At 57.7% G+C, this 13716-nt stretch overlaps 1 protein-coding gene across 1 annotated transcript; it reads right to left on the bottom strand.

The window, feature by feature from the left end:
- Positions 1-6486: 6486 nt before the first annotated feature.
- On the bottom strand, positions 6487-13620 carry LOC311581630 (gametogenetin-binding protein 1-like). Its single transcript, XM_084754079.1, has 6 exons — positions 13067-13620; positions 11668-11792; positions 10790-10884; positions 10474-10645; positions 8133-8272; positions 6487-6716 (listed from the first exon to the last, which is right to left on the bottom strand). Exons 1-6 carry the CDS (start codon positions 13513-13515, stop codon positions 6663-6665), a joined length of 1035 nt encoding a protein of 344 aa, XP_084610205.1. The 5' UTR covers positions 13516-13620; the 3' UTR covers positions 6487-6662.
- Between the last annotated feature and the right edge of the window lie 96 nt (positions 13621-13716).

The raw sequence follows: 13716 nt of genomic DNA on the forward strand, positions 1-13716 counted from the left end.
TTACAGACCAGCCAGGGCTACGCAGTGTGACTCTGCTTCTAATTTGAGGTTAACAGGCATGGGGGCTTTCATTCCTTTATATAGAGTGGTTTCAAAAGGAAAAAAAAAAAGAGAATAAAAATAAAACTTACAAACACCCCCACCTCAAGGTGGTGCAGCTCAGGTGGAGCATGGAGCACGCACCTAGCGTGGGTAAGATCCAAGTCCTTCCCCAGCAGTCATGGGAGGGGGAGGGGAGGGAGAGGGGGGAGGGGGAGAGGCAGGGGGAGGGAGGGAGGGGCAGGCAGGCAGCAGAGCAGAAACCTCAGAGATCTCTGGGGGTCACACAGGTCCCTAGAGGCAGAACCTCCAAGGGAGAGGCGTGAGCAGCAGGTGCAAAGGCCCTGGGGCAGCAGGGGTAAGCATGGTCCGGGCACAGCAAAGAATCCAGTGTAATCCAGGAGACGGTGCTGAGGGCACAGGAAGAGCCAGGGGCCCTGCCAGCCTTGGGAGGATGCGGCTGAAAGGGACATGGGCCAACACTCTGCACAGAGCCCTGCTGTTTTCAAATAACAGGAGTCTCCAGTTACACAAAGCCTATGTGTGTTGTTAGCCCTTCTCTGCGCTGGCGAGCATGGCGGTCTCTAATAACTTGTGTGAGACAGGAAACTGGATGTCTAGAGCAAGTGAAGTGACCGCCTGGGGTTGTCACACAGCTGGTCTACAGAGGAGCCAGGCTCCAGATGGCCCCAGGCAGCAGCTGTTCTCTAAAGCTGGGGTTGGATTTCAACTCCCTTGAGACAGGACGGAACTTTCTTTGAGACAGGGTCCCCAGTCTGTCCTCCAAGTCACCCCTTACCTCAGAATGACCTTGAACTCTTAAATCCTCCTGCCTCCTCACTCCCCCCAACCCCCACCCTGTGACTGCTGGGATTACAGCCCTGCACCACCACACCCGCCACACCGCCACACGCCACACCGCCACACCGCCACACGCCACACCGCCACACCGCCACACGCCACACACCGCCACACCCGCCACACCCGCCACACCCGCCACACCGCCACACCCGCCACACCGCCACACCGCCACACCCGCCACACACGCCACACCACCACACGCCACACCGCCACACCGCCACACGCCACACCGCCACACCCGCCACACACGCCACACCGCCACACGCCACACACGCCACACCGCCACACGCCACACACGCCACACCGCCATACCCGCCACACACGCCACACCGCCACACGCCACACACGCCACACCGCCATACCCGCCACACACGCCACACCGCCACACGCCACACCGCCACACCCGCCACACGGCCACACGCCACACACGCCACACCGCCACACCGCCACACCCGCCACACACGCCACACCGCCACACCCGCCACACACGCCACACCGCCACACGCCACACACGCCACACCGCCACACGCCACACACGCCACACCGCCATACCCGCCACACACGCCACACCGCCACACGCCACACACGCCACACCGCCATACCCGCCACACACGCCACACCGCCACACGCCACACCGCCACACCGCCACACACGCCACACGGCCACACGCCACACACGCCACACCGCCACACCGCCACACCGCCACACCGCCACACCCGCCACACCGCCACACCGCCACACGCCACACCGCCACACGCCACACCGCCACACCGCCACACGCCACACCGCCACACCGCCACACGCCACACCGCCACACCGCCACACCGCCACACGCCACACCGCCACACGCCACACCGCCACACCGCCACACCGCCACATGCCACACCGGGCTACACTGCGCATCTCACCCTTCCAGTCTCCTGCTGTGCAGAAGATGCCAGCCCAGTCACCCAGGCTACCTAAGGCAGCACTGTGAAATCTGGCAGCTGCTGTAGGTAGGTAGCCAATTGGTTAGCGTGAGGGATGACCTCCCTGCCCCCCTATTCACTCCTGAGCTGGAGGGGGTCCCCTGGGAGCCACCTTCTGTTTGTGAGGTCCGGGGCCACCCCACCAACCCTGCCGTGGTACCATGAAAACAGCCCCATGTGCCCGCCATGGATGTGAACGGCTGTGGATCCTGATCGGCCAGGAGTGGCCCGCCTAGTAGCCAGGGGCTTCGCCTACAGCAAGGGTGGGGGAAACACATCCTGGACCAGCGTTGTCGGAACCTCAGTGGAGTGAAGGCTGGAGGCCCCAGAGCAGAGGATCTCATGGATAGGGTGAGGAGCTTAAGTAACTGAGGGTCCCAGCCCACACTCTATGGACCTGGGTGGCCGTACAAGGGTCTAAGGATCGATGGAGGGAACTGAGTGAGAAGTCCTAAATATAGCTTGGTCAGGAAAGCAGCTGGCCTTGGAGATGCTTGCACCTCAGTGATGCTGTCACCCCAGCATCTGGGAGGTGGTAGCAAGAGGATCTATCTGGTCAAGGCCATCAAATTCAAGGAAGGGGAAAGTGGTTCCGGGGCACAGAGGCCATCACTTACAGGCTCCGCCCTGCTCCCCATCTTCCCACAGTCCTGCTGCCTCCTCCTGGGAACCCCCTGGCTAGCCTCCTCAGCCCCTCTCAGTGTGGCTCGGGGCTCTGACTGGGAACTTGACTTGCAGACAGGAGCTCCTGCAATCTATTAATGGGTTACATACATCTGTGCCTTGGACACCGGAAGCCACGGCAGAAATTTACACGGTTGGGTGGCAGCAGCTGCATGGGTGCGCACACTACTCTGTAGTCGCTGTGCGCCCTGCACCCTGCCCACCACCCGGGCTGCCGGTGCCCACCAGCCACCCTTCCGGTACTCTGCCCCAGGCCTTCTGTTCCTCCTCCTGCAAGGGACTAGATCACTTCATGGGGGTACAGCCCAGGGGCAGCCCCTTTTGGTCAACACTTTCAGAGGCAATCCAACCTATCTCAGAGTGAGGCAGAGACGGGGTCTCAGGTAGCCCAGGCTGGCCTCCAACTCCTGGGTGTACAGGTGTGTTCAGGCACACCCAGCCAAAGGACCTTGTGCTGTGGGGTGGGATGTGGTTCCTTCTTAATGACTTGTTCTGAGGATCCTGCTAGGATGCACAGCCACTCTTGTTTTTTCATTTTCAAACATTATTTGTTCATTTTGGAGTCAGGGTCTCAGGTAGCCCAGGCTGGCCTCAACTTCCTGTGTGTCCAAGGGTGACCTTGAACTTCTGACCCTCTGGCTTCCACCTCCCAGTGTGTCCTGCCATCACCAGTTGTCCTTGGGACAGAACCCAGGCCGTGTGCGGGAGTATGCAAGCTCCCTAACACGGAAGTCCACCCACCTCCTCCCTAGGGACGTCCTGTGAGCCAGCAGGCTCCGTTTTGTCTCCTCACCCGCCTGGGTGAGCAGCCTGTGGTGTTCCCATTTCACGCCTACAAACACAGCACTGGATTCAGTCAGGGGACTGGTGTGCAGTCACCTGCATCGTTACAGTGGGAGTGGCTTCCCGCCCCATTGTTGTCCTAGCCTCTCCACTCCTTCCCCGCTCCCCCCCTCCAGCTGGAGAGTGGAAGGTTCTGCAGGTGGCTGGCAGAGCCGGAGGGGGGGGCACCAGCTCACCTGGAGGTCCTGCCCACCCACCTGGCCCCCAGCTCCCAAGTGGCCCGACCAGAGGCCTCTCTAAAGTTAACGGACCTGGAGTTGCTTTAATTACCGTCCACCCCCACAGCACAACATGAGGCGGTGTGGTCAGACACACACACACACACACACACACACACACACACACACACACACACACGCGGGCAAGCAGAGGCAAAGACACTTGGATTCCAGCAGAGAGAAAGAGAAACCTAGCCTGACAGACTCAACATCCTATGCCCAGCACTACAGACCTGACCCAAGGCCAGCCACATTGGTCCAACTGAGAAAACTGGGCAATGCCCCCTGCCTGGTGTGCTGAGCCTAGCAAATCGATTTCAAATCCGGTAGATTTCAATTTCAGGTGCAGAGCCTATGCAGTGCTGCCTAACAGCCCTTTTGGCTCTCACACAAGCTTTGAGACGCCCCTCATCTGCAGGTTGGACAGAGCGATGTCTGCAGGCTGCCCCACGCTGCCAGGGACTCCCTGCTCCACAGCAGATGCTCGCTCAGAATGTCTACCATCAGCCATCATCACCTCCCTCAGAAGCCAGCCCTGGACCCCTCAGGGCTGGGAAGAGGCCTTGTGACTGCGCCAACACACACACACACACACACACACACACACACACACACACACACACACGCCACACATGCACACACACACACACACACACACACACACACACGCCACACATGCACACACACACACACACACACACACACCCCACACATGCACACCGTCTTCCTGCACCCCGGGTGCCGGCAGCACCCACGCCTCTGCCCCTCAGTCTTTGTGGTTCCCAGGGATCCTGAAGTTGAGGGAGCCATGAGGCTAGCCCACAGACACGCAGAGGGAGGGAGGGGGTCACACACGGAACCAGGCCTTTGTCCCTGGGGTCTATATGTCACTGAGAGCCCTGCAGCCTGCCAAGGCCTCACCCTTCCCAGCAGCACAGCGCCCCCAACTTGAAGGAAGTGATTTGCAGAACAATTAGGGCACAGGTGAGTCATCTGGTCACAAGGCAGCCTCCTGGCTGAGTCAGCACAGCTGGCCTTCCACCAGCTCCAGACTCTGAGTCAAGGCCTCCACAAGCCTGGGCCAGGAAACCTCAGAGAAACCTCCTGCCCCCAAGTGTCCCTAGCTGTCTCCAAACACCCGCTCACCTCCCTCAGAGATCGATGGCTGAGGGGCAGATGGGGAGCCCACCTTCAGTGGGCCAGGCTGGGCTATGGTGACTGCCGCAGTGTCCCACCACCCCAAGGATGTGGCCCCTCACCAGGCATCAGTAAACAGTCCCTGTGACCACTCTGGTTCCCCCACACACACCATGGCCACGCCAGGCAGGGTGGCACTCACCTGTAACCCCAGAACTCCGAGAACCCGCGGGGAGAACGAGAGCCCAGGGCCAGTCTGGCTTATTTTCTGAAGCCCAGCCTTGAAGGTAATGCAGCTCAGCTGAAACTGACCTTCAGCTCTCTCGGTGGCTGAAGGTGGGATGTGTGGGAGACACAAGACAAGCCCTCTCCTGTTAGCCTTCCCCTTCAGGGAGGCTCAGAGTCCAGGCCCAGGAGAGGAACAGACCCCGCTGAGATGACAGAGACCTCCCGGCCCACAGCAGCTCTGGTGCCCCAGGGTACCAGGCAGAAGGCCCCCTAACCTCCAGATTTAGGCAGCGCTGGGCCCCCGCACTCTGGGCCTCCCCAGAGGCCACATGGCACCCCTGTAACCCCCCTGGCCAGGCTCCCTGAAATGCCCAGCCACGACCAGGGGGGAGTTAGCATCGGGTCTGGGGAGACAGTCTCCTGAACTGTCACAGTGTTAACTGAGGAACTGCCTCAGTCACATTGGCCTGTGGGTCTCTGTGTAAAACCGTTCATAGATTGCTAATGGACAGCAGAGGCCCCACCCCCTGAGTTCCGTGCGATCCTTGGGCAGGTGAAGCCTGTGCTGCATAGGAAAGGTAGCTGAGGGCTGAACAGCTCCAGAGGACTGGCGTTTGGTTCCCAGCAACCACACGGGTCTGCTTACAAGTGTAACCCCAGCTCCAGGACTCTGACACCCTCTTCTGAATGTTCAACACATATGTGTTCACACTCATGCACATGTGAGCACACACACACACACAAGATTTACAATAAATCTTTTTTTTTTCTTTTTTGGTTTTCCGAGACAGAGTCTCTCTGTGTAGCCTTGGCTGTCCTGGACTCACTTTGTAGACCAGGCTGGCCTCGAACGCACAGCGATCCGCCTGCCTCTGCCTCCCGAGTGCTGGGATTAAAGGCGTGTGCCACCACGCCCATCTTACAATAAATCTTAAAAAAAAAAAAAGCAGCTGAACAAGTGTTGTGGTTCGAGCCCTGGCTTCTCTCCATGAGGGACTGCAAGCTGTGAGGTGAAAGGAACCCTGTGCTCCCGGCTTGCCTTTGGCCAGTATTTTATCAGAGCAACAGTGACGCAAACTAGAACACACACACCAACTTCAGGGAAGCCCTCCTTGCCTGCGCCGTGTGCCCCCCCTTCCACCCCACCCCACTTCTCCCCCCCATCCCAGTAACCCCCCCAGAAGCCTCCCCTTGCCAGCCCTCCCTGCCTGTGAGGCACCCCCCCCCAGCAGCCCTCCCTGCCCCTCCTGAAGCAGGTCCCCACAGCTCAGGGCCCCTTTCCTGGTTTTGTCCGAGTTGGCTGGGCAGGAGCTTCCTGCAGGGAGAACTTCCGGAGCCTCAGCACAGCATGCATAGCCTGGGAAGTTGGGGACTCCGCCGCCCCCCCCCCCCCGGGTTAGCCCAACAGTGGCCTTGGCACTAGCTGCTAGGTGGGGGCACAAGTTAACCCGGCTCACTCCAGGAGTGAGGGGGACACACCAGGTCCAGTGACAGACAGCTCAGGAGGCTAATGTCAAACTAAGTTTTTAATATCATCTGCGGGAGTCTGATGGGAAGGGACAGTGCTGGGCAGGCCCACCTCCCACGCAAAGGATGCTACTCATCCCAAAGCCCAGGGCCCCAGGGACTCCTTGCGTGTGTCCCAGGGGTGTGGGCGAGGTGGGTTCCTGCCGGCCCCAGGGCCTCACTCGGGAGGGGGCCAATTTCCCATCTCGTCCATCTCTTCCAGGAGCAGATGCTGCGGGCAGACACGGGTGAAAGAAAAGAGTCCCTGCTCTGCATCCCAGAACCTTCCATCCACGCTCCCCCACATCACCCGGGCCACCTTTTCCAGACCTTCCCCACCACCCCAAAGCTGGCCCAGGTTCACAGCCGTAGTGTAGAAATAACCGCTCGGTTCCTTGGAAGCTAGGGACCCCTCCCCCCCGCAGGTCCTCCCTTCCCCTAGGCCTCTGTCCTGGGGGCTCTGCATACTTTCCGGCAGCTGAATGGAGCTTCAGCTGCCTTAATAAACACCCCTCCCCCCACCCATCCCCAGCCTTGGTATTCCCCAAAAGCTGAGGGGCCAGCTCTCTCCTCCTTATCAAGAATCCCTAAGGGCAGAGGAGAAGAAAGTGTGATGAGACGCTGAAACACCCACCCCAGGAGGTGCAGAGGCCGTAGCTCTAACCCACAAAGGGGACTTGGTGCCCCACACACACTGTCTCCTGGTGTTGGCAGTGCTAGCCCAGGACTGTGAGCCCAGGACGGGAAGGGCAGCCAGGCTCACGAGGCCCTAGAGGAGGACAGATCCCAGCTTGTGTGGGTAGGGCTGTGGGGGAGTCGGGCTCCTGGGACTTGGTGTGTGGGCCGGCTTAGGACAGCCTCAGTGCCTGGCAGGTATGACTTCCCGGCCAAGTCAGCAATTGTCCCCACCGTGGAGCCTGCGGAGTCCTGCTGCACAGCCCTCCAGAGTGGGGGTGACACAGCAGGAAGGTCTCTGGCTCTTCCCTTTTGTGAACCACAGACCAGCAGGGCATACAGTGCACTGAGTCACAGAGGAAGATGAGTGGACGGAAGCTGACTCGGCACTGGCACAGATGACGTGTGGCTGCTCCCCAGAGCCCGTGGGCCTCGGTGTGAGTGAGAGAGAGCAGAAAAGGAGACATATCTCTCAGGTGCCTACCCCACCTTGACGAACTTCCTGGTCTGTAATTCCAGCACGGAGGAGGCAGAGGCAGGAGGAACAGAGGCCCAAGGCTAGTCCCTGCTACATAGAGGGGCTAGCCTGGGCTACAAGAGAACCAGTCAGAACAAAACAGAGACAATAAGTGTGTATGTGTGTGTGTACCTGTGTGTCTGTCTGTGTCCGTCTCTGTGTATGTGTGTGCCTGTGTGTGTCTCTGTACATTTATCTGTGTGTGTCTGTGTGTCACTGTGTGTCTGTGTGTGTCTGTGTGTGTCACTGTGTGTGTGTCACTGTGTGTGTCACTGTGTGTCACTGTGTGTGTCTGTGTGCCTGACTGTGTGTATATACTACTCCCAAAAAGAGGGTAGCCTCTCAGAGCTTCCCCTAGAAGAATCCAGGCAGTGGGGCTACAACCAGGGCGGTGTGAGATGGGGGCCCTCACCCCACTTTGATGAGTTAGTGGGTCAGATGGGCATCCAGGCATACCTGGCCGTCCACCATGCCGGCCTCCTCTAGAGTGATATCCGGCCGGGTGAGCAGCTCCCGGCCCTCTGGGCTGCCCACCTTCCAGAGGCGGGACTCTCGTTGTACCGCCAGAATCTTCTTTAGCTCTGACTCCACGAAACCTTTGCGGCAAAGAGATGGGCTGTGTGCTGTGGACACATAAGGGTCTCTCCTCCTGGCACATCGCCCCCAGTACCCACAGACCTAGTTTCCTGAAATGCTAAGGGCAGGGTGGGGAGGCTGCTCCCCAGGAAGATCAGGACGAAACGCTAGGACTTTCAGCTCAAGAGGTTGAGGCAGGAGGATCGCAAGTTCAAGACTAGCCAGACAACTTGGCAATAATGTCTACGACATAAATAATAAATCCCTCAGACCCCAAACTCTGTGAGATGCTTAAACCCTAACCCTGAGTACAAGGAGCCGGTGGCCAACCCTGACTGCTGGCCACCGGCATGGTGGAGCGACTGAAGCTTGGGATCAGGGTCTGAAGGACAGGACAGTGTGGTCACACTAGGCTGCTCAGCTGGCTGGTGTGTGAGCAAACGAAGCCACACATCTGATGTGACCGAGCGTGCAGGAGAAATGGAGTTTGTGATCCCTGTATTCCCAGAGTGTGGGGCAGGCAGGGCCCGGGAGGTCTCAACTGCACCCCATCCCTTCTCAGCTCTGTGATCTGGGTACCTGCAGCCAGCCAGCCACGGCCTCTCTCACACTTCGGGAGGCAGCTCCCGGACAGAGCACACCGGACACCGCCACCAACTGCCTGAGACGAGGTCCCGGCTCTGTCATTAGTGGTTGAGTGGTCTGGTAAGTTCCCTGACCCTACAGTGTTCAGTTCTGCTCTTGGACAGTGATACTGGCATCCACTGCAGAAATGTCAATTTGCTTTTTTTTTTTTTTTTAAGATTTATTAAGGTTCTGGAGAGATGGCTCAGAGGTTAAGAGCACTGACTGCTCTTTCAGAGGTCCTGAGTTCAATTCCCAGCAACCACATGGTGGCTCACAACCATCTATACCCTCTGGTGCCCTCTTCTAGGATGTAGGCACACATGCAGACAGAGCACTCACATTACATAAAATAAAATGTTTTTAAAAATATTTATTTATCTGAGTGCTCTTTGCATGTACACCTGCATGTCAGAAGAAGGCATCAGATCCCAGTATAAATAGTTGTGAGCCACAACACTGAATTCAAATCCCAGTGGTTGCTGGGAATTGAACTCAAGGCCTCTGAAAGAGCAGCCAGTGCTCTTGACCGCTGAGCCATCTCTCCTGCCCACCAACTCACATTGTAAAAGAATGGCCCCAGTAATAGCTATGTAAACATAAACAATATTTGGCGAGTATTTTTTTCCGATTTTTCAAGACAGGGTTCCTCTGTGTAGCCTTGGCTGTCCTGGATTTGCTTTGTAGACCAGACTGAGCTGGAACTCACAGTGATTCACCTGCCTCTGTCTCCCGAGTGCTGGGATTAAAGGTGTGCGCCACCATGCCCAGCTGGGAGTATTTTGCTATTGTTTTTACTATTATTTATTTATTTTTGGTTTTTCAAGACAGGGTTTTTCTACCAGGCGTGGTGGCGCATGCCTTTAATCCCAGCACTTGGGAGGTAGAGACAGGCAGATCGCTATGAGTTCGAGGCCAGCCTGGTCTACAAAGTGAGTCCAGGACAACCAAGGCTACATGGAGAAACCCTGTCTTGAAAAACAAAACAAAACAAAACAAAAAAATAGGGTTTTTCTGTGTAGCCTTGGCTGTCCTGGAACTCACTTTGTAGACCAGGCTGGCCTCGAAGTCACGGTGGTCCGCCTGCCTCTGCCTCCCGAGTGCTGGGTTGTTTTTTTGTTTTGTCTTGTTTTTTTAATGTCCCTGTGCATAGATGCCAATGGAAGGCAGAAGAAGGTGTTGGGGCCTCTGGAGCTGGAGCCACAGGCCTGTGAGCAACCTAACACGGTCCTGGGAACTGAACCAGGGTCCTTGGTGAGAGCAACAGTGCTCTTAACTGCTGAGGCCTCTCCAGCTCTCCAGGCCCAAAGAGCCAAGCGCTACAGCACTGCTAAGCAATGCAGAAACCAGGCTTGGAGGTGCCATCTCTCCAAAGCACTTGGAAGCCCCAGTTCTCTGGTGGGAGCCTGAGGGGGGGGACTGAGGGGGGGGTGACTGAGTGGTCCCTCTTGAGTCCTCACTAGGCCTGGAGGTCAACAGAGCAGCTAGTTAAAAGTTGCCATTGTAGGGCTTCTGCTGCCACCTGGTGGTCAAAGCTGTGTCACACCTAAGCCACTGGCCAGAGCTGGACACCTTCCCAGTGGTGGTGGCAACTCACCCACAGTGTCGGTGGATCTGAACATCTTCTGCAGCGGTGACGGGAAGGCGGCAGCGCGTGGGGCACACAGCTTGAGGCAGCTCTCCTCCTCCTCAGCTTCCTCTCTCTCCCCTTTCTCCTCATGGGGCAAGCCGTCCTTGAGAGGAAACTGAGGCATACCTGGTCTCTGAGCCTGTGAAAGGGGTCAGGACTATAGGCCCGTGTCCTTTCTTCCCCAAACCAGGAAACAAGCGGGGTAGTTCCCAGAAGGTTACGAAGGAGAGTTTCCCCAGACAGTGGGGGTGGGGAGCGGAAAGGAGGGGCCAGCCCCACTGACCTTGGCCATAGCTGACTTATGGAACTGCTTGTACAAGCCAAGGAGATAGTTCCACGGGGTGGACCCTGCCTTGCAAGAGGTCAGTCTGAGGTCTCCTGTGGAGTAGTGACCACTGAGGCTGGCAGCAGGTGGTGGGCGCCAGTCTCAGAGGGAGGGTTAGGAACAGACCATGGCGTGTGGACATGTGAGTCCAGGGAACCGCAGCTTGGGTCCTTAAGCTTGGCAGCAGCCTCCTTTGCCTAAAGACCCATCTTGCTATGCCCCTGTCTTGGTATTTTTTCGTGATTTTTGTTGTCGTGTTTTTGTTGTTGTTGACTGAACATCATGAAGCCCCAGCATCAAGCTCTGCTATGTAGCTAAGGCTGGCCTTGAACTCTTGACCTGTGCTGCCTCCACCTCACGGGATTCCAGGTGTGTGCCACTGTTCTTAGTTTTGTTGTTGCTATTACTTTCCTTGTTGAGAGAAGTTTGTCACTACAGAGTTGGGCTGACCTTTAAACCTGTGGCCGTCCTCCTGCCTGCCTCTAAGTACTAGAACTTGTCGCTGCCCCTGGCTCTGCCCTGTTTTACTGAAGGCCTACTGTGTGCCAGGACCTGATGCAGGCCTTAGAAAAGAAAAGAAAAGAAAAAAAAAAAAAGCACCTCCCTGATCCTTGCAAGGCACCTCAGAGACCAATGTTACTTGCCTTCCATTTTATAGGTAAGGAAAGTGGGGGCAGCCGTGTTCCACTGCCACACAACTTGATGTGGAGGAAGTGGGGTTCAAACCTCAGAGTCTGTCTCATGTCCTGCTGGGAGCCCCACCCCGAGAGGTCCTCCAGGAGAAGTGTCCGTTTTCTGTTCTCCCACGCCCCTCCCCACCCCCACCGCCCACTTACCAATCTCAATCAGGGAGTGCCCCTCCTCTTCCTCTTTGGTGAAGGCCCCAGGGGTAAGTGCCAGTGGTCCGGGAACCCACGGCATGCATCCTTGCTCTGCCTCCAGGGTCTGGGCAAAGCGTCCCCTAATGCCAAAGCAGTCAGGTGACACGTTCAGGGGATCAAGGCTGGACTGCCTTGGGTCTCTCCCAGGCCCCTGCTCTGTTCCCTAACAAAGGGGGTTTCCTGCCGCTGCTGAGGTACATAGAGAGTACAGCGAGGGCGCTGGGCACCTTTCGCACCCGGAGTGGCTTTGAAGACCAGTGAGAGAAAGCCCTGGAGAGAGGGAGGATTGGCCTCTGAAAGAAGCTGAGAGCAGCCTTCTCCAGCACGCTGGAGCCTTTGTCATCTGTTACTGTTTTGTTGTCATTTGGTTTGTATTTTTTCTTTCGTGTGTGTGTGTGTGTGTGTGTGTGTGTGTGTGTGTGTGTGTGTGTGTGTTTGGTTTTCGAGACAGGGTTTCTCAGTGTGGCCTTGGCTGTCCTGAACTCACTTTGTAGACCAGGCTGACCTCGAACTCACAGAGATCTACCTGCCTCTGCCTCCTGAGTGCTGGAGTTAAAGACATGCGGCACAACTGCCAAGCTGTGTCATTTGGTTTTTCAAGGAAGGGTTTCCCTGGGTAGCCCTGGCTGTCCTAGAAACCAGCTCTGAAGACCAGGCTGGCCTCAACCTCAGAGATCAACCTGCCTTTGCCTGTGGAGATTAAAGAAAGGCTTGGGCCACCCGCACCTCACTGTTGTGTGTGCTGGGGATTAGACCCAGGGCCTAGGTCAAGCTAGGCAGTGCTCTACCCCTAAGCCACAGGCGCTCTCTTTCTCTCTCTCCCCTCCCATCTCTCTCGTTTTTCGAGACAGGGTTTCTCTGTGTAGCCTTGGCTGTCCTGGACTCGTTTTGGTAGACCAGGCTGGCCTCGAACTCACAGAGATCCTCCCTCTGCCTCCCAAGTGCTGGGATTAAAGGTGTGCGCCGCCACACGTCAGGCCCAGCTCTCTCTTTCATCTTTGGTGCTCAACCCACAAACCTTCCAGCCACTCCTCACACCCCGTATCTGCTGAGCCCTCCCCCCTTGGTCCCCTCACACCCCCCCTATCTGCTGAGCCTCCCCCCCCCTCACACCGCCTATCTGCTGAGCCTCCCCCCCCTCCCCTCACACCCCCTACCTGCTGAGCCCTCACCCCCCCCCTTGGCACTGGATTCCTCAATCATGACTTTCACTACCTAGGACCCATCACCCCAGCCCTTCACCATCCGTGGGCCTCCTGCTCTATCTGAATCACGCTGCCCCTCTCCACCACTCGCCCCCCCACCAGTTCCTGTCCCCCCCAGTCCCCCCCAGTCCCCCCCCCCAGCCTCTCACCTATCTGAGGCTCCAGAGGCCTCGCCTGCTTGTTCTTCCCTCTCTTTCTTCTCCGACAGGTGCCCCAGAACCTCTTTAGGGACTGATGTTACCTCGACACCCTGGGCCCTGAGTTTCAGGACATCCTTGGGGGTGAGGGTCTGGGACCCCATGTCCCCAGTGCCCAGCCCAAAGGCATCGTGCAGCGGCAGGTTTGAGGGAGCTGCAGAGGGGACCTTGGGTACCATGGCACGCAGCCTCGGCTCCCTCTTCCCATGACTTCCGTGGCGGCCCATCCTGGGGGACACAACATCCTGCTCCTTTGAGGGGCTGGGCCGGCTCCTGGTCAGGGGCCTGCTGGAGCTCTTAGAACTGCCCTTACTCCCCACCAGGCTTCGCAGAAATCGCAACATCGAGGTGTAGCCCAAGATCCTTGACCGTGACCGAGGGGTCCGAGCCTGGGCCGCCATCCTGAGAGGGACCCTGACTCAGGGAGCAGTCATGGCAGCCAGCCCCAGGCCCAACTGCTAATAGAAACCTCCAGTTGGAAACTTCCAAGAGTTCTAGAAGGCACAGGAGAGGTGGGGGTGGGGGAGGAGTAACTGAAGGCTGGGGGCGGGGCTTCCCGGCCGGGGCTTCCGGGGCGGGGCTTCTGGCGGGCGTGGCAGGGG

The sequence above is a fragment of the Acomys minous genome, assembly GCF_964271855.1.
Source record: "Acomys minous genome assembly, chromosome: 13".
Classification (NCBI taxonomy): Eukaryota; Metazoa; Chordata; class Mammalia; order Rodentia; family Muridae; genus Acomys; species Acomys minous.